This window comes from Sus scrofa, chromosome 15 (assembly GCF_054392235.1).
Source record: "Sus scrofa isolate SSC_HxYL_T2T_F1_AM1 chromosome 15, Sscrofa_HxYL_maternal_Yorkshire_Landrace_v2.0, whole genome shotgun sequence".
Lineage (NCBI taxonomy): Eukaryota > Metazoa > Chordata > Mammalia > Artiodactyla > Suidae > Sus > Sus scrofa.
Window position 1 is genome coordinate 149,776,831 of NC_139397.1, and position 19,923 is coordinate 149,796,753.

Here is a 19,923-nt window from a genome sequence, read left to right on the forward strand (position 1 = left end):
GAGGCCAGATGGCACGGCTGAAGAGGGGAGAATGGGGTGGAAGGAGAGATGCTGGGGTGGGAGGCATGCCGAGGAGCTGGTGGAAACGATTCTCCCTTGGTCTCCTGCGCATCTGCGTGTCTGAGGGCAGAGACATGGACTGCCATCCTTTCAAGAAGCTTCCTAGGGCAAACAGCCTTGGGAGATGAAGATGGGGTCTCCTGTCATGGTTAAGGGCAGACTGGTTACTGCCCATATAAAAGACTGGGGTTCTCTAAACTCCAGGTTCCTTTCCTACAGGCCCAATTCCTCTTGGCCCTGTGGGAATTGGAGCTTCGTGAACCGGCCCCTGAAAATGCCAACACTCTATGGGAGTTCTCTGTGGCGCAGCAGGTTAAAGATCCAGCATTGTCACTGCAGGGGTGCAGATCGCTGCTGTGGCATGGGTTCAATCCCGGCCTGGGAACTTCCACACGTCACAGAGCGGCCCCCCAAAAATGCTGATACTCTAGCTACTGCTGTTGCTGTGAATACCAGCGTCTTTTGTTTCTCACCCAGGAGGCTCCATCTTCTGCAGGCTAACTTGTTAGCTTACAAGTAGGGTTCTGCTCAGAACCTGCACAGCTCCCGCTAGACACTAGGGCCAGTACGGCTTTGGAGGCCAGAGTAAGGTGGTGGAATTTACTCTGAGCGGGACAGGAATGACGGGAGGGTTTTGAGCAGAGGCTCTGGCACGACCAGCTTAGGTTTTCTGAGTTTCACCAGCGCTGTCTTAGTGAGAACAGACTCTAAGGGCAAAAGTAAGAAGCAAGGAGATCCACTGCTTGATCAATTTCCAGATCAATTTCCTGCACTAACCCAGAGGCGAGATAATCACACCTTCAGCAGGGTGGTGGCAGTGGGGCGGCAAGAGGCTGTGAGATTCTGGATCATGAGGAGGTGGTGCTGACACTATTTGGGGTATGGGAGGGAGAAGCGTCAAGGATGGATGTCAGCCTGAGCGAAAGGAGGCCTGAAGTTGCCCACAGCTGGGACAAAGATTTCAGGAGAAGCACGGGGAGGGAGCAGCCAGAATTCAGCTCCAGACATGTTAGATTTAAATTGTCAGCCGGCATCCCAGAGATGATGAAGAGGCAACTGGATACGAAATTGTGATTCAGGGGTGAGGGCTGGACTGGAGGTAGGACTTTGTGGTTCATGAACCTGTATAGGATATTCAAAGCCGAAAGAGAGATCCCCACACATAGAAAAGAGAAGAGACCCAGAAAGGAGCCCTAGCTGCTCGCTCTCCATATTTAAGAGGTTAGGGGAGTCAGAGGGGATCACAAAAGGGACTGAGAAGCCAGAAAGGTAGTAGGAAAGCTTGGCGAGCATGTTATTCTAGCAGCCAGGAGAAGAAGGGTTCCAGGACTGCGCGCCGACAGGTTAAATTCGATGAGGCCACATTGTGGGCACCTCAGTTACTGCAGTTACTTAGGCTGAGAGTAAAGCCAGAGGCAGATTAGTGTGTCCGGGATGCTGTAGGGATCAGGAATGGGGGGAGGGCACGAGCTCAGGGTGCTGAAGACCATCGGCACATTTGTCTGGGGGAATTGTGAGCCCAGTGGGTGTAACTCGGGGAGGATGGATACCAGGCTGCAGAAGCCACACGCAGGTGGCAGGTGAGCCAGGTGAAGGCTCAGCTGGCTTTGATCAGGGCTGCGGGGGCAGGGGGCGCGGACCAAGTGCTTCCAAAAAACCGCTTGGAAAGGTCGGGGCAGGGACTAGGCCCGGGCTCATAAACTTGGCCCCAGTGCTCAGCACGTCTGCAACAGTCCCGTTTGCCTGGAACCTTCTTGCTGTGCGGTCCAGCTCCGCAGGATTCCCGGGCTGAGCTTACAGGGGATTGGGGTTGGGGTGAGCAGGCTGGGGACCCACGCAGATCAGGCTGCAGCTTGAGACCCATACCTCCAATTTATTTATTTTTATTTTTTTATTTTAAAGGGAGAGGATGCCTAAGGGAGCTTTCGTGGTATTTCGCTGCACGTCGCGTCTCCGTCTAAACTTCACTCGAGGAGTGTGAACACCCACGCCGCCACGGCTAAGGCGGCTCTTCGCCTTCGGGAAGAAATTTAGTTTATTAGGAGGAAGCACGCGTGTGACTTTCGCAAAAGGAGATACAAAGTTTAAAAATGGGGGGCGGGGTGGGGAGCGAACAAAGTGCGGCCGGGGGACAAGGCAAGTCGCAAATGCTCCTGCAGCCGGCCGCTTAGAAGCAAAAACGCGGCCGGGTTGGCGCACCGCCTCCTGGGGACAGCAGCAGGACAGCGCCGGGGCCAGCGGAGCGCCAGGACCGGGAGCCGGGCGCGTCACGGTTCCGCGGGTGGGAGAGCCCCGCTCCTCGGCCCCCGGGCCCCAACTCCGCGCCTGCCCCGAGCGGCGAGCGCGCCCCTCCCCGCGGTCCCGGCGGAGCGCCGACGCGGCGCGCCGCGGACTACAAGTCCCAGGAAGCCCAGAGGCAGGCGCGGGGCGGAGCCTGGCGCAATTCCCCGGGATCCGGCGCGCTGGGAAGCGCCGCGGAGGACGCAGCAGCGGCGGCGGGCGGCGAGCGAGCGCGCGGGCGGGCGGGGCGCTGGCGGAGGCGGGGCCGACGTGGGTTTGAGCCCTGCGTGCCAGGGAGGGGGCTGGCCCGGCAGGCGGCGGGCGGCGCTCGGCGAGGGCTCCGCGGCTTGCACGGCGCCTGCGGCTCGGTCCCGGCTCGGCGGACGGCGCACGGCGGGCTCCGCGCGGGGGCCCCGGCGCGCCGGGCGGCGCAGCACGCAGCGCGCGGACCCACGCGGCGGCCGGGCATCCCGAGCGGCGCGGCCACTGCCCGGGGGCCGGCCCTCGGCCCCAGCGCTCGGAGCGCGGCGGCTGCCTGGGCTTTAATGGCTGCTCGGCGGGGCAGCGCCTAGGGGTGGAAGGCGGCTGCGGCTCAGGAAGGCGCCCGAGCGAGCCTCCTCCGGGGCCGGCCGCGCCCGCCGCGGCGCGCTCCATGGGGGCCCGCTGACCCGGGGCGCCGGGGCCCGCTCGCTCGCTGGCCGCGCGTCCCGGCCATGAACTGAGTCGGCGGGCCGGCCCCGCGCCTGCTCCGCCCGCTCCTTTCTTCTCGCGCCTCCTCCGCCCGCCGCCGGCGGCGGGCCCGGCTCCCCGGGGGCTGCGGCGCCCCAGGCTCGGCGGCCCGCGGGCCCCGGGGCGCGGGACGGCGGCGGCGGCGGGGGGCGCGCGGCTCCGGGCGCGGCGCCTGCACCATGAACTACCAGCAGCAGCTGGCCAACTCGGCTGCCATCCGGGCCGAGATCCAGCGCTTCGAGTCGGTCCACCCCAACATCTACTCCATCTACGAGCTGCTGGAGCGCGTGGAGGAGCCGGTGTTGCAGAACCAGATCCGGGAGCACGTCATCGCCATCGAAGGTGAGGGCCGAGCCGCCGCTGCGGGGCTCCTGGAGAGCGCGGGGGAGCGGGCGCCTCCGGCGCGGCGGGGCGCGCGCGCGTGTGCGTGCGTGTGTACACACGCGCCGGGCCTTGGCACGCGGCTGCCCGGCCGAGCGAGCACTGCGGTGCTTCTCACCCTGCAAGGCCGGGCGAGAGCCGAGGGGGAGGCCGAGGGCCGGGCGAGCGCGCCGCCAGCCTTGCCAGGGAAGATGGATCGCGGCGCTAATGCGATAATGGGCAGTAGAGTCTCCAGTGAGAAAGTGGCTCCGTGCGGTCGCGTCCTGGGCCACCCGAGTGATCTGGTCCAGTCGAGGCCTGGGGCCAGCCGGAGGGGTCGGCGCCCCTGGTCTGTGACAGGTTACCAGGCGGGAAGCTGAGCGTCTTGCTGGACGTTGAAGAGGTCTTTTTGAGAAGAGCTGCTGCTGGGGGGCGTGGGGTGGGCAGGCTCTTCCTTTGGTGGATTTGCCTTTTTCGGGGACACAGTGGAGGCTGCTGAACTTAGCCCAAGCTGCAGACAGCATCGTATCCCCGTGGGGGTCCACCTGCCGCTGTGAAGAGAGAGGCTGGCTTCCTCTACAGAGTGTTTTCTCCCAGAAGTCCTGGGCCAATTTAGAAGACCCCTCTCTCTGGGTTTCACTTTCACACACCTGCCCTGGGAGGCCACCCACCCACCCTTCCTGCAAGTCTGGCAAGGCTGTGACCCTCAGGAGAGGTGGAGCCCAGGTCTGCCTCTCCTGGGCTCCTGTTCTCTGTGGCGTCACCATGGTTATTTCTCGGCTCCTCGGCTTCCAGATTGTCTCATTGTCGTTGGCCAGTGGCGGTAAAAGGTTTGACGGCTGGGTTATCCGTAACCTAGAAATGGCCTAACCAAAAGCCGCAGTTGAGGAACACTGAGAAGGTTCCAGGCCTGGCAGAAGTGTGTCTGAAGCCCAGCCGCAGGCAGCTTCGCCCCGCTCCCCCCCTGTCTGCAAGCCACAGGGCAGGGGCCGCGGGAAAGCTTCGCTTTGGCACCGTGCAGTCTGAACTGCTAACCCCAGAGCAGTTGGTTTGACGCTTGGCCGGTTCGACGGAGGAGGTGGATTTGGTGGTGCTGATCCTCTTGGCATTTGGCAGCCCCCATGGACTTGAACGGTGTCCCAGCCAGGTTGCTGATTGGCCAAGTGCACTCATGGGGGGTCAGCTGATTCCTGGGGAGGATCTGAATGGTGCTCCAGCCTTCTGTGGGCCTGGCGCTCAGAGCACCTGGCCGCCCTGTTGGCAATTTAAGATGCTTCCAGATTCCTCGAGAGGCAGAGGCTCTGGTGTGTCCCTGGCAAAACTGTGGGAGGCATGGGACCCGCACAGGGCTGCCGATGGCCTGGTGAGCTTGCAGAGATGTCCCTCCGCTGCCCGCTCTGGCTCTGTGCCCGTTCAGGTCAAGGGCCACCGTGCCTGTTTCAGCCGCCTGCCCGCAGCTCTCTGGCAGCATCCACAGGAGTCTGATGAAACACTTTGAAAGCTGGTGCCAAGGACTGAACGCACCTGGCTGAGAGCACCTTGTCACCGTGCAGAGACCTCTAGCTGAGTGTGATTCGTGCTGCCTCGTTTTCGTTTCCCATCCTTGAAGCCCAGCTCTGGAGTCTCGAGGACTTCCTGCGAAGCAGTTTGACTTTCCAGCAAGGGAATGTGATTTCGTTTTTCTTTCCTTTTCCTTCTTCTCGAACCCCTCTCCCCCTCCCCCAACATCCTGTGGCTCCCAGGTGATGGTTTCTGGTAGCTCCATGTCACCTGTACGACGTGAGATCTTAGGCCCCTTCTTGGCTGGAGTCCTTATCATTTTTATTAAGACTCCGAAGCAGTGAGCAGCGAATCCTGCTTGGGGCTGTGACGATGCTGTTATTTTTCTGTTAGTGAAAGGCACGCTTGTGTTGTGTCAGGGTTATTGCTAATGTCATGAGGCTTAAGAACCATTCGAAGATGCTTCTGTTCTTGGCATTATTATCCACGGCGATACCACCTTTCGTTTGTATAGAACTTCAGCAGGAATGCTCTGGCATTCATAAGCTCATTGTGTGGCTGTGCCAACCCTGTGGGAGCCTGGGGACCAGTTTCATTTTATACACAGCGGAGCTTTAGGGAAGGACAATGACCTCTTGAGCATTTCCCTGAGGTCAAAGTTGTGCCTGAACCAGAGGCTCCTCTGAACCCAGGTCTGCAGCCCTGCAAGGCACCTTACGCTGCCACTCTGAAAGAATGGATAAGTTCATTGGTTGCAATGAAATGTTCTCCCCCTCTGCGCCAGCCTTTAGATGTGGTTGTGATTTATAGCTACACCATTGATGTTTTGGAAATTGGGAGGATTGCTCCGTTGCGGCAGGATGACATTTTTCCGATGAGAGCGCTGCAGAAACGGTTCTGTGCAGTCGTGTAGGATATGGGCTATTCGTACATCCCCGATCTGAGAGCATCGCCGTGGGGTACAGAGACGGCGGACGCGTTTGTAAGAGCTCTGGGCTGTGGCCGAATGTGCTCCCAGAGCTTCACAGTAACTCTGAGAAACACTTTCGTGTCTGGCCCAGGCTGGCTGGGGACCTGGCAGGTCAGGAGGGGGCCGTGGCCAACGTAAACCTTCCTGAATTTTAAAATATGACCGTTTCGCATCAGGACACTGTGTGGACATCATGGCAGACAGTGTAAAAATGGCTTGGCCCAACACACAGGGGACATGGTCAGCATGGTAGCGGCTCTCCAGCCGCTTTCTTTTTCCTGCCTCTGTGTGGACGTACACAACGCCCGAGTCACACTGCACCAAGCCACCTGATGGGCGTGAGGGGCGCACTCTCCAGTGCTTCGCAGAACTTTTGAAGCTGGGGTGGTTCCCGTTGGCAAAGCATTCCGGCGTCTGACTGTGCCGCGACGGACTCGAAATGGCCTTGTTTTCTGGCGTTTTTAGCCTGGGCGGCCGCGGGTGCAGGGCAGGGTGGGCTTGTCCGCGGGAAGGTGTTTTGGCGCATATGCTCCTTGCACAGGGAGTCTGGGGGGGGGGCCTGGGCTGGAAAATCTTTTCACGCCGGACCCAGTCGTGTGTCTCTTAGTTGGAAGCGCTCACCAGCATTCCCAGATGTGACGGGGTCCGTTGACCCTGGTTGGAGGGTTGGGCAAATGGGATTTAGTTCTCAGCCTTGTCTGAAAGCATTGCCTTGCCGTGAAAAAGAGCGTCTTTGCAAATCTTGACTTTGGACGTTGAGATGGACTCTTGCCCTCCCGTTCGAAGGAAGCTCTGCCCGTTGTTTTCAGCTTTCCTTGGTCAGCTTTCTGGGGCGTTCCCCCGGGATGTGGCCTCTGTGAGATGTGCCCGGGAGGGAGCCAGGGACCCGCCTGCCTCCGGGATGAGCGTTTTGTCCAGAGTCTGCCTCCGGGGCTCCTTTAAAAAGCCCATCTGGGGCTGATGGGCTTGAGGTAAATGAGTCAGCTGCCTTTCTTGTTAAATAAAGCTTATTCTTCTTGTACGGATGAGGCCTCTATTAACTGCACGCCATAATTCAGCTTGCCAGCAGCAGGACAGTGATGCCAACGATAAGCCAGCCAGCTCCTTCAGCCGGGCCGAGGAGAAGCCCCGAACCAGCTTCCCTCTGCCTCCACCTTCACCAGGCAGTAGCCTGGGGGGGACCAAGTGGTTTGCGTGGCTTCCTCTGTGTGGCTCGGAGAGGTCAGGATGGCCCGGTCCTGGGCTGGAGAGCTTCCCCAGGGCCATGCCAAGGCTGAGCCCTGGCATTTGGGAGCCAGGGAAGGTGGGGCAGGGAGCCCCCTCCATCCTGTGCTGCCGCAGCCCTGTTGAGCATCCGTGCACAGCAGAGAGCTGAGCGTCATCTCAGCCCATCCTGTGTTGATCCCATGACACAGGTGGCACCTTTGAGGCCCAGGAGGGGTAGGAGACGAGCTGGGCTGGTCACCCTTGGCGCTGGCTCTGTACCTCCCGAGGAAGTGGAAGCGGAGCCCCTGGTTGTTCGCAGTTCCCACGGCCACAGGTCCAGACCATCCCCAGCATGTGTGCCCAGTACCCAAGGGGAGAAGGGGTGCCCGTCGCTGCCCATCCCTGAGGGTCTTAGGATCTCTGTCACGTTGCTTACCTCGGCACAGCTTGTGTAAGAGTCTGTTTCCACAGAGAAGTCTGTGTCCTCTGGTCGTGGCAGGTGTACATGTCTAGGCAGCGATACTTCCTCCTGCCGTGGACGCGCCTAACTGTTCTTGGACACTGTTCACTCTGTTGATGAGGCTCAGTCCCAGGCTGGAGGCCTGGGGCCTGTTGTTTATTGATGTGGCTGTTGTCTCAGTCTCCTCCTTAAGAGTAATTCTCGGTTGGCTGTGTGTGTGTGGCCTCCAGGTTGAATTTCACACCTGAACAGCCTCCAGCCCTTCCCCAGCTGGGCGTTCCTTCGGGGCTGGCAGAGTTGTCTTCCCTGCATCTCCCAGCCCCCGGGGGGCCCGCCTGCTCTTTGCCCCCGGCACCTCTCTGTGCACCACTCCAGCATGAAGACTGAGGGGCTCTTTGAGGACGTCAGGTCGGGCTCATGCTCCTCTCTCATCTCGATGATGAGGTGGCCACGTCTGGCCCCCAGAGGTCGCCCAGGAATTGTTTGCTGGGGGGGCGACTAGCCGGTGGGCTCCCATTCTCTGGCGTTGGGGTCCTCTCACTCCTCCTGGGTAGTGGGAATGGTGCTTTTATCCTCTGGCAGAGGTGAGGGCACTTTGAAACTTGCCACAGGGGCACAGGTGTTAGGGCTGGGCGCTTTTGGGTCTGGTGGGTTAGCCTGGGTGGAAACGCAATGCCATGTGGTGTTTGGGTCGGAGTGCGATTTGCTCTCGTGCACCAGGGAAGAGGAGGAAGATCTGTTTGCTGAAACCTGGCAGCTTTTTCAACCCGGCCTTCTGCAAGCGGTGGTGTTTCTTATGTGGGGTGTAAGTGAATTTCAAATGTGGAATCAATACCATTGATAGGGACGCCTGAGTCAGGGTAGGGGGCTGATGTCATGCAGTGTCTTCCTTTCAGAGCTGTGGTTCTGGAAGTCCAGGGAGCCACGAAATCACATGGGGGGGCTTGGGAACACAGCCGGCCGGCCCGCCCCCGGGGTTCTCAGCTCTGTAGGTTTGGAGCACGCCTGAGGTTGAGCTTAGGACAGGTTTCCAGAGGATGCTGATGTCGCGGGTCCGGGGACCGCGCTTTGAGAAGCGTGGCTGCGGAGGGGCTCCAGCAGCACACCGGGGAGCTCCAGCCTCTCGGGGCCCGCCCTCCACGCAGTGCTTTCTTGTCCCTCCCTGCCGGTGACAGGTAGGGGCCAGCAGCCCAGGGCTTTGCTTCTGATCACATGGCTTAAACATAGTGGGGGGGGGGGGATTTAAGCCCAGGTTTGAAAGGGTTCAAGTCCACGTTCACTCTGCCTGCACGGGCTGATACTGAGCGCCCTGCAGGGAAAGGGGCCGGTGGCAGGTGGACATTGCCAAAGGCGTTTCTTAAGGGAGGTAGACCTTCCGTTCGGGCTGGGGCTTGTGGCCTCCCTTCCTGTCCTGCACAGATTGGTGACCCTTAGTCTCCTGTGTACTGACGGGGAGTTCCTCACTAGTCACTTGTTAGGATAATTTGGCAGGTGATACATTTTGTTTTTGTTGTTTCGCAGCTGAAAGAGCACTTGGGTGAAGGAGGGAGAGGGAGCTCTGTGTTATTAGCAGCTTCCGAGGGCTGTGGAGGAGCCTGAAGGAAGTGACTCAGAGGGGAGACGCAGCCTCAGCAGCTGCAGGAACCTTCACGACCAAACCTGTAGCCCTCTTAACTGCCACCTCTGGGTTTTGTCCAAAGCACACTTCTTGTTTTGTTAAGACTAAAATCCCTTATTTCGCCTCCTGTTTTCCTGTGTCCCCTGCAGGTGTTTATAGTTCACGAGTCTCGCTCTGGCTTGTTTTAACTACTGATTTGGTCTCCTTGTCTCTCGTCTCCCAACATTCAAACAGACCTGTGTCCCCATCCCCGCCCCCCCAGCACCCCCCTTCCCCCCCAGCACCCTGGATTCTTTCAGGGGATTCCTTCTTTGCCTAAGTGATTGCATTTGGCAAAGCGGATCAGGCTTAGTTCTTTTTAAAACCCAGGGTTCTGGGTTCTGATCCGATGCTCAGCCACATAATCCCTTCCCTTTCTTAAGTACCTTTCTCTGAGAGGGCACATGCACTCTCCAGATGTTCGCGGCTAATCTCTGTAGCATCTGTTATTCTCCTCTGGGGTCTGAGCACCAGGCCTCCGGTGTGCTGCAGGCAGCCCGCCCTGCCCTGGGCCTCCGAGGGACTTGGCTTCCCGTGGTGTGGGGTGGGAAGGAGGCCTGCACACCGGCCACACAGATGACCCACCCAGGGCCAGGGCAGGGCTGGCCTTGTCGCAGGTCCCATCCCTGCCCCTTCTCTGTGCTCCTCCCTGTGCGCCTCGCTCAGGACTGCCCAGGGCTGTCAGGGTTGCATCTGGGGACTGGAGAGGGACGGAGAGAACACCCCAGCCCAACAGAGGAGGCTTTTAATGGACCCTTTGAGTAACCAGCCAAATAACTTGACTGTGTGTGAGGTCAGGGCAGTTTCCATAAAGAGCAGACTAAATATAGGCCCCGGGGGTGGGGCCCAGGGCCCCCAGGGGTGGGGTAGAGCGGGGGCTGTCCGTGCTCCAATATTGTTCTTCCCCTGGCACCCAGGACTCACCACCGGGCCCTGAACAGGTGGCCACCCCGAGCTCTCTGTGAACAGATTGGTGTTTTTGTTTAACCAGGGGCTCATTTGCAAATTTCACACTTCTCCCGCTGTTTGATGCGGCTTGTCTTTTTTTGGGTTGCAGTGTTGGAGTATTTGTGCCGTGTTTCTACATAAGCAACTGTCTAATCTTTAAAACTGCTCTTGCCGTCTGGTTGTCATTAGCATCATGGGTAGAAGCTGTTTTTTTTTTTTCTTGAAAGGGTGGGAAACACTTTTCCTGGTTCTGGGAGAAGAATTCCAAATAGTCACCGGCCATGACCATGAACGATGTGCAGTTGGTCTTAGAAAGATCAGCATGTTCAGCAGAGGCTCTTGCACATGGAATCTCGTGGATTTCCAGCTTAGCACACCCAGCTGCTGTTCCCAGATTCTTAGAGAATAGTCTTTAAGGAGGGGTCAGGATCTTTAGGAAGTGAATTTAAGTCTAATTCCGTGAGTCTTGGTTGATGCGGACATGCCATCCCAGTGCTCCCCCAGAACCCCTGAAAGGCGGGAGTTGGACCCCATTTTTTGGTGACCGCCTGTCCCAAAACCACGGCCCCCTTAGCTTCCTTCCTCGCATTCTCTGCGTGGCGGCAGGTGGGGTGTTGGAGATGCGGTAGCTCCTTGCGAGCTTTTGGAGTGAAATCCAAGCGGAAGCGGAGCGAGAGGATTGCCCTGCGATTCTGCCGTCGGTGTGTCCTCTTGTCCTGTCTGCAAGGGGCGCGTCGGTCGGCCTGGTTTCCAAGGGGGGCCTTGCTGGGGTTCCCAGAGAGCTGGGGGGGGGGTTTGCAGTCCCTCTGCCGCCTCCTCTTCTGCCCCTGGGGTCTGTTCGTTCAGGCGGGAGAACCTGATTTCAGGCAAACAGTTGTTTCAGTTTCCGCTCTGACGAGGAGGCCTGGCTCTGTGGTCTTCCACGCGTTCTTATTAGGAGTTTGGGGTTGGTGTGACCGAGGCCACGTCAAACACCCTGATGTTTTGGAACTCTTTTTTTAACAAAAACAAAAACAAAAAACCGCTTTTCTCTTCTTCTCTCTTCTCCTGGCTACACCTGAGGCGTATGGACGTTCCCGGACCAGGGACTGAATCTGAGCCACAGCTGGGGGTTGCCCTGTGTACTGGCTCCTTTAACTCACTGCACCAGGCTGGGGAATCCAAACTGAACCTCCTCAACTCAGGCTGCTGCAGTCTGATGCTTAACCCACTGCGCCCTAGAGGGAACTCTGGGAACTCTTTTTTGACAAAGACCATAGATCCCGAAGGATGCCCAGGCCACAAGGGAGGGCATTTTCACAAGCTGACCGCACGGGGACATCCAGCGTCTTGGATCACCAGCCCTGGGTGACACTCAACTGTGTTGCATGTGTGGCTGAGATGGTTGCCTCCGTTTACGTACCTGCCCTCCCGCTGATGGCCATTTGGGGCTGTCCTGTTTGGGGTGGGAGCTGTGCCTGTAATGTCCACGTGTCCCCCTTCCTGGGGCAGTGCCCGGTTAGCCCTTCTCCCAGGCTGGCACAGCTGCCCTTGCACCTGGCTCCATCGGTGGCCCGTGTCTGGAGAGACCCTTCCTTGCTGTCCAAGGCTCATGCTGCAGATGCTCAGGAAGGGGCCAACCTGTTCCCGCCTCCTGGCTTCTCTGGCTGAACACTGTGTGTCCATCAGCAAACATTCGAGTGCCTGACACCTTTCCGGCACTGGCTTAGACGTGAGGTTTCAGAGTTAGGGTTTTCTGTAGGACCTTAACTCCCTGGTAGTTGAATAATTAGAGGCTTGTAAATGGAGCTGTGCGAGTGAAATCCTTCACCAGGAAGTATTTTCCTTGAAAATGCGGCTGGCACTGTTCCCTTGAGCCTGGAGCGGGTCCCCTTAGCTGTTCCTGGCTCCTGCCAGACACAGTGGTCAGCTGGGGTCCTCCTTCTCCGGGCCAAGCCCAGACCAGCCCCCAGTCCCTCTCACCCCTGGCGTGCACTGGGTTTTAGGTGACCTGTGGGTCTCGCCTGGTGTTGAAGGGGAAGCTCATTCCCTACTCTTGGTCCACGCTGATCTGCGGCCTGATGGTTACATATTAGCACCACTCACTTTCTGTTGCTTGTAGCAATTATGTGGAGACACAAAGGGAAGACGGAACAGCTCAGTGTTGCCAACTCAGTTCCTCTCAGGGGGTTATTCTCTTTGTTCGGCTGTGTCCTGGGAGCTGCCCATCCCCCCTCACAAAGGCCCTGCTAACCCGGGCAGCTTGAGGGCGGGGAGAGAGGGGCGGGTGCCTTTGTGAACGTCCCCAGGGGCTGTACAAACGCAAATATTTATTTTGAGGGGTGGGGGTTGGGAGGGCCGTGTTTATCCTCACTTTGTTTCCTATGGGAAGTGGCTCATGGGAGACTCAGTAGGCAGATTTTATCAAGTGCCTACCATGCGCAAAGCACCCTTCTGGAATCCCGGGGTGTACGCAGGTGTCTGGGCCCGGAGCCCCTCTCCCAGCGCGGGCAGACCTGGCCCGGGAGGCTGCACTGGTCCGGACTGGGATAGGCAGGAGGTCTGTGGGGGGTGGAGTGGGTGCTTACCCAGCCTTGGGGGCAGTGGAGGCTTTCTCTTGGCCGGGAGGCCAGAAGGATGGAGGAGAGCCTTGTGGGCCCCAGAGGGCAGGCCCGGAGCGCTTTATTGGGCGGTGGGAAACTGTAGACCGTGGGTTTCTGTTTGAAGAGGGGGGGTGTCCTGGTGCTCAGCTGTTGCCAGGCCGGATAGACACGGCGGTGGCTGCAGGGGCAGTGGCGGTGCCAGGGGGTGGCAGGGAGGATTCAGAACCGGGCTGGTGTGAGGGAAGCTGGGCAGGGGAGCGGGAAAACAGGAGACGGGCCCACGAAGATGCAGGCGCGGGCCTCAGGGCGCCTGTGAGTCTGGAGGTGGAGGGAACAGGAGGCGGGATGGAGGTTAGATCCTGAGATCACGGGGTGGCGCCGAGTTTAGGGATTCCACCTCCAGAGGCCCCGGGGTTTGGGCGGAGGGGTCCTGGGCCACGCAGGGTGGTGACGCGAGTACCTGAAATTTGTGGGAGGACCCTGTCCCTGCAGGGTGGGGTCAGGGTCACCCCCGTCTGTGGACCGACCAGGCTGAGAGCCAGCGTCTGGAATGTGCAGCAGCTACTTGCTCCTCTTGCAGGTTCATAAATGGGTATCTGTGGGGCTCGCCGGCCTCTTGGGGGTACGGCCAGCGGGCATCTCTCTTCAGGAGCTGAGTCAGCCCCCAGGGGACTTGTAGGTGTGTGCCTGGGCTGTGGGGGCCCCTGAGATCCTGCTCGTCCAGCCAGGTGGGCTTCTGGCCATCAGCACCTTCCCAGCGCAGCTCAGAGCAGGTGCCCCTGGCGCGGCTGAGGTCTTCCTCTCCTCTGTCTGTGTCTCCACCTCCGTCTCAGTCTCTGTCGCTTTCCCTGTGTCTGTCTGTTAGGTAAGAATTTTTTCACTTGACGGCTTTAATCCATAGGCTTGTGGACCTGGCTGCTGGGAGTACAGGGCTGAGCAGGCTGCTTGCTGTGTGTGCTAGGAGGGGGTGCCCTGAGGAGGCCCTGTCTGAGCCCTGGAAGGTGGGAGGCTAGTGCCATTTTGGGGTGGTGGTTGCTGACAGGGCACCTGGCCATCTTTTTTTTTTTTTTTTTTTAGTGTTTAGGGCTGCACCTGCAGCATATGGGAGTTCCCAGGCTAAGGGTCGAATCAGAGCTGCCGGCTTACGCCACAGCCACACCAGATCCCTAACCCACTCAGTGAGGCCAGGGATTGAACCTGTGTCCTCATGGACCCTAGTGGGGTTTGTTACCTCTGAGCCACAATGGAAACTCTTTTTTTTTTTCCCCTTTGTTGTCTCGAAGCGGCCTTAGAAAACTCTCATCCTCTGCCCAGAGAAGTGTCACTGTCTTCACCCCGAGAAGTTTGTTGCTTTTTCTTTTTTCCCCTTTCCAGTTAAACAGTTTCAGTTTTTCCTGGGTTTCTCAGTTTGTGCTTGCTTTTCTGGCCACCTTCTGCTGGGGAATTAAAAACAACGAAAGCTCTTTCTGCCCGCTGTCAAATCTAGAGCGCACGCCCTCCCGCCTCGTCGCCCCAGACCCTTGGCAGGTCACAGGCAGTTGGCTTTGTGCTTCTGTCTGAGCCTTGGGGACCCGGCCTGGACCGCAGGCTGCGTCTGGACTTTATGGCGGTGCTGCTTTTCCCGAAAGTGGCTCAGAATTCCAGACTCAGATGTCAGAGCCTGTGGTTTTTATTTTTATTTGTTTGGAACCCCAGCTTCTGCTTCTGAGGGGGCGCAGGTGGAGGGGCCGCCCTGGGAGGTAGGAGAATCACAGAGGGGAAGATGGGGCGCCCCTGCACCCACAGGTCTAGACCTCGGGGCGCTTTGTGGAGCACGAGGTGTGGCACAAGCAACCCCTCACCTGAGTCCCTGGAGCCCTCGTGCCCTGGGGGCACCGTGGCCGCGTGTCTGGGTCTGTGTCCCACAGCCTGGGGCCTGGGATTTGCGCGAGCCACAGGCTTTGCTATTCAAAGAGCTGACAGTTGCTTCCAGGTCCGGAGGCCCCCTCTTCCTCAGCCGGTTGTGAAGAAAGGTTTCAGACGTGGAAGAGTGGAAAGACGTTCCAGAGCGGGCCCTCCACGCGGCTCCTTTGCCTCTGCACACGTTAGTGTCTTGTACACTCTCCACGCAGAGGGAGGAGTTTCTGTTAGAACGCGCATGTGCCGAGGCTGGTTTGGTGTCAGTGTGGGAGCCGTAGGATTTTCCAAAACGGCACCGCCTGGGGTATCAGAGTCCAGGTGCAGAGCAGGCCCAGCAGGGACAAGATGCTTCTTTGGTGTGGATCTGATGCGAAGTGTCTCCTTTTTGCAGGGAAGTTGGTCTGACTTGTGCTTTGGAAGGGCAGTTTTTGTTGTGTATATATATATTTTTTTGTCTTTTGTCCTTTTTTAGGGTCACACCCGCAGCACATGGAGGTTCCCAGGCTAGGGGTCGAATCGGAGCTGTAGTCGCCAGCCTACGCCAGAGCCACAACAACGCGGGATCTGAGCCACGTCTGCAACCTACACCACAGCTCACAGCAACTCGGGATCCTTAACCCACTGAGTGAGGTCGGGGATGGAACCTGCAACCTCATGGTTCCTAGTCGGATTCGTTAACCACTGCGCCACGACGGGAACGCCTTTTGTTGTTAATCTTGATACAGTTCAACCTTGAGGGCAAACTTTGACTTGAACTCTGACTTGAATTCTGTGGCTGAGCATGTGCGTGTCTGGGAGGGCAGCCCCTCTCTGGGCCTTGGTGGCTTTGGTTGATGGGGTGACATGCTGTCCTCCGTGTCCAGGACTTTGGTTTTAGGAGGGGCCCATGTGTGGATACGGAACACAGGCGTTTTCTTGTTGGATCATGTTCCACGGTGACCGCTTCCCGAAAGCACAGTGACATCCTGGAGGACCACAGCCTTGACGACTCCATGTCGCCTTTAAGGGGACAGACAACACTAGCCTGGGGATCCAGGACAGGCTCCTGCCTCAGTGACTTGCTATGGAACCCTTGAGAAACATATATGTCCCCTTAGGTTTCAGTTTCAGAGTCTAGAATGCATTGGCTTGAACTCTGATCTCAAAGTTCCTCTGTCTCTAAAGTGACTGCCACTGCTTCATCCATTGCTCTTCAGTCCCTGGACTGACCTAGTCCAGTGGAGGCGGAAGAGGGGGTGGAGAGGTGTAGACTTGGTCAGAGGAGGCCACAGGGCCACCGTATGACATCTGAGTGTGTGCAGGGGTCAGTGGAAGGAAGCTTATCCTTCGCCAGCGTCCCGTTGCCAGCATCCCTCATAGCCTGGTCCTCCAGATTTCGCCAGGGAGAGTAAGAGCAGAGGTGGGACTGTCTGCTCTCCTGCGGGTGGTGTGTCCTTGTCGTCGTGAATGCTGCAGGTGAGACTAACAGGTGTGTCTGTGTGTGGCCTGTGGGGTGGGTGTCTAGTTCAGCTCTCCGTCACTTCTCCGAAGCGTGAGTCTTGGGGAGCAGCCTCCAAAATTGGAATCCTCCTGAGGCTGAACTGTGGGCCAGATGACAGTGTGACTCCTGTCTCAGCAGAGTGTTAATTACAATGCTAATCGCAGAACCTGACGAGGCCCGAATTCCTGTTCCCCAGACTCGGCCCTCGTGGGGCTCGTCTTCTGGGTCATCTTTGAGCCGGGGATGACCTCACAAAGGGCTCGTGGTCCCCAGTCTTATCCGGGTCTGACCCCCTGCAGCTCCGGCCACATCCAGCCCTGTGACCCTGTGGCCTTTGGCGGGCTGGGGAGGCTGGGTCCCGCGTCAGCAGATTCCTCCCTGGTGTCTGGACGTCTTCACCGCGGCTCCGCACCTCGTCTGCTCATCACAGGGTGCGTCTCCATGTTGTGCCAGATTGGGGGGGGCTGTCAGACGCTCCCCACGTCTCTGGCTGTCAGGCCTTCTTAGCTCACAGCCCTGGCTTTGTTTCCAAACCAGAGTTCCATTTGGTGAGCCTTTGGGTCTACAATTCCCGGCCAGAGACCTGCTTTTCATGCCCCTTGTCACGATCAGCTCTTCAAGGCCAGGCGGGCTTTCAGTAGAGGGGAACTTAGGGGAGAACAGGTCCTAGTTATCCCTCTCACCTTGTCCCCCAACCAGGGGTTGGGCTTCCAGGTGGCTCTGAGGGTCGGCCCTTCCCCTCACACTCTCCCGCACTTGCCCACAACGCCCTCGCTCTCCGCACACTGGGACACGCTTACCGTCTGGTCATGTCTTCGCTGATGGGACAGGGGCTCCGTGGTTCTTAGAAAGATGCACCAGCCTCCCTCGTGCGTTCTCATGGTGAAAGGAGTTTTCGGATGTCCTGCTGGTCCATTTCAACAACAGGCAGCCACAGTTCTCCTTACGGCCTGGCTCTCCAAGTGTTAAAAAGCCACGTGTTCTTGGGGCTTTATCTTAAACCCCAGGGACCCAGAGAATTCGCCTGTCACCCCTGTATCCAGGCTCCCTGTTGGTCCCGCCCTCCCCATCGAAGTGAAATGCGTTCGGTAATGACACCTGTGAGCGTGGAGGTTTGAGTGGATGTGTGCGTGATAGGACGTCTTCTCCCCAGCGGACAGCAGCACGTGGTCTGGTTCTGTTTTGTCCCTAGAGCCGCCCCCGCGGCCTTGGCGATTGTGAGTTACCGGGTGAGGAATGGAAAACTGCATGGACCGTCTCGGTTGGGGTTTGTGTCTTGTAGTTTTGGGGGACAGGCTTCGCCATCCTGTAACGACCATGAGTTGATTCTTAACTCCTGCCTGAGAATTCTGTAGGAGGAGACCGTGCAAAGCTAACGGCCGTGAACTTCTCCAGAAACGTGTGTTTGGAAGATCCGCTTTCTATGGTTACTGTTACCTTGGCTGTTGTTGCATAACTTCTGTTAGATTCAGATGCCGAGGGTTTTTTAAGCTTGGGTTCCAGTTTTGGGGGGGAAAAAAAGACTGAAACAATGACGGCTTTGAGACTTGCCCTTCTGGGGCTTTCTGGACATCAAACAGGAATTTAAATCAGAAACTTGAGTTTATATGACCCGGAGTTTCTCCCTCGGTGTGAAAACGTGACGTCGCCGGGACCATTCTCGGTCCGAGGCTGCGTCCGTGTGAGCAGGGCCACCGAGACTTGAAGCCACTGCCGAGGCCCAGCTCTTGTCCTTGCTCCTCTCGCCCCAGGTCCACGCCGGCGTCTCTCCTCCGCCTGCTCTGCGGAGATGGCGGGAGGCGAGGCCTGGCGGTTGGCGGGGCCGAGTGGCCGGCACCGTGGACAGAGACCCCCGCCCTCTGCTCAGTACATGCTCTCGTTCTTTCCTCTGTGCATCACGACCTCGAGAATTCAGGCCCCAGCCTTCTCCCTGAGCTTGAAGGGAGCTGGAGCTGGGGCTGCGGCTGCTTCTTGTCCCCAAAGCCCCCGGGGGCCAGGCTGCACTCGTGCGGGGCAGGCTCTTTGGAGCTGAGCCCTTCTTCAGAGCTTCCTGCTCTTTCATCGGGGGATTATTTTGCGCTCACACGTGGTTCGTGCTCCGTGCTGAGCGCCTGTACCTGGAAAGCCCTGGGGAGGCAGCTGTCGGGGTCTGTCACATGGTGGCTCCGTGGCCCGTTGTGCTGGGCCTGCGGGCCAGGCATGCCGCTCCAGGCCAGCTGGCTAAGGAGCTGCCGCAGCACCCCCCGGCCCCACTGGGCTCTGTTTCAGATGTTAGTTGTGAAACAGTTTGGGGGACCCAAGGACATAAATAGGTACTTAGAAACGCCCTGCACTTGTGAGCACAGGGGCGGTGGAGGAGTGGCGGGGCGCCCTGGCGGAGGAGCCTGGCTCGGCCCGTGGGTCCCGGGTGTGGGCTTGCCTTGTAAATGACACTGTTGCCTGCAGGCATCTCTGACAGCTGCTGCTGCTCCAGATTCCAGAAATTTCTATGAAATGGTTCATGAACCCTCTCTTAGTCTCTCTGCTTTTCCTCCCTGAATAAAACCCATCATAGCACCGTATGTCATGCGGGGGCTGTCTCTGGGACCCGGGGTTAAGGGTCTGACATGCTTTGTGTCTTTTTCTCTGGTCACCCCAAGATAGAGGTGGTAGAACCCCCATTGGACAGCCAGGGCCTGAGCCCTAGAGTTGAACCCACCTGCCCTGAAAGTGGGTGAGTCTGGATTCGAGCTCGGGACGCACACACTCACACCCCCGTCCCCACCACGGTCATGATGTCTTAGTGATGCAGAAAGGAAACCTCAGCGCCCCCCTGCCCCATCTGCAGAGGGAGGGGCTGGCAGTTCTCTGCTGCCTGTCCTGCTGCAGGTGCTGATTTGGGCTTCAGATTCACGCCTGGTCCTTTACTCCCCCTGCTTCAGAGGACAGCACAGCTGCTGGTTCGCGTTTATGCCGCTGCTGGGGTTTGGTGGTGCTGGGACGTGGTCTGGCAGTTTTAATGGCCCCGGGAGGTCACGCAGCACAAGCTGGTGGCCTGTGGTGACAGGTTCCCGGTCAGAGAGGAGGGAGAGCTTTCACACAATGTGCCTTTGAAAATCCACCTGAGCCCAGAAAAATCTGTGACACTCTTATTCCAGGCTGGTTGAAGCTAGAGTTCTTAAACCAAAGAGCACGCGGATTATGTGACATTTGAATAATAAAGATGCTAACAAGTAGTTCATTTTAAACAAGTATAAATAGAAATTAACTTTTCCTCTGAGCTGTAATTAGCATAATAGGGAGAAATCGATGCCCTGAAAGTTGGGGTGATTCGTCTGAGGTCATGCAGAGCCAGGTGGCAGAGCCGGGAGCGGCTGCGTCCGGCACTGGCGCTGGTGCTGGTTTCATGGGGGAGCGGGGCCAGGAGGCCACGTGGGGCCCAGCACACAGTGTCCTTTCCACCGCAGGTCTGGTCAGGTGGGTCCGCTGGCACTGCCCCTGTTGCTGAGAGTGGCACCGGGGCCCGAGAAGGGCGAGGCTCACCGGGCTTGCCTGGTAGCTGCTTCCCGGCCAGGGCTCTGTCCACAGCATTCTTTCCAAAGGCATCTGGTGACGACAGCCTGCATTCTTGTTCTGTCCTAGGCTGGACTCGCCTTTCAGGCCTGGCCCAGCCCTGCTTCCCCATCTCTGCAGGACGCTGACCCTGCCAGGCAGGGGCGAGGGGGCCTCTTACCTGGGGGTAGCTGGGGGGGGGTGCAGGGGGTGCAGCGCTGGCACCTGAGAGTTCCCATCTGAGCGGTCCTCACAGGCTCA

The 19,923-nt window shown here is 58.4% G+C and overlaps 1 protein-coding gene and 1 long non-coding RNA gene across 6 annotated transcripts in view; one reads left to right on the plus strand and one right to left on the minus strand.

The window, feature by feature from the left end:
• The first annotated feature begins 2,652 nt into the window (after positions 1 to 2,652).
• The window catches only part of AGAP1 (ArfGAP with GTPase domain, ankyrin repeat and PH domain 1), a 558,467-nt gene continuing 541,196 nt past the window's right edge, over positions 2,653 to 19,923 (plus strand). For all 5 annotated transcript variants that reach the window (XR_014829145.1, XM_021075539.2, XM_021075540.2 and 2 more), the window contains exon 1: positions 2,653 to 3,411. Coding sequence is in view for 4 of the 5 variants with exons in the window: in XM_021075539.2 (XP_020931198.1) it covers positions 3,249 to 3,411 (163 nt within the window). In the remaining variant the exon portion in view is untranslated. The remainder of the gene's footprint in view (positions 3,412 to 19,923) is intronic.
• On the minus strand, positions 14,409 to 18,161 carry LOC146396212 (uncharacterized). Its single transcript, XR_014829157.1, has 2 exons — positions 16,932 to 18,161; positions 14,409 to 16,779 (listed from the first exon to the last, which is right to left on the minus strand). It is a non-coding gene; the product is annotated as an uncharacterized LOC146396212 (long non-coding RNA).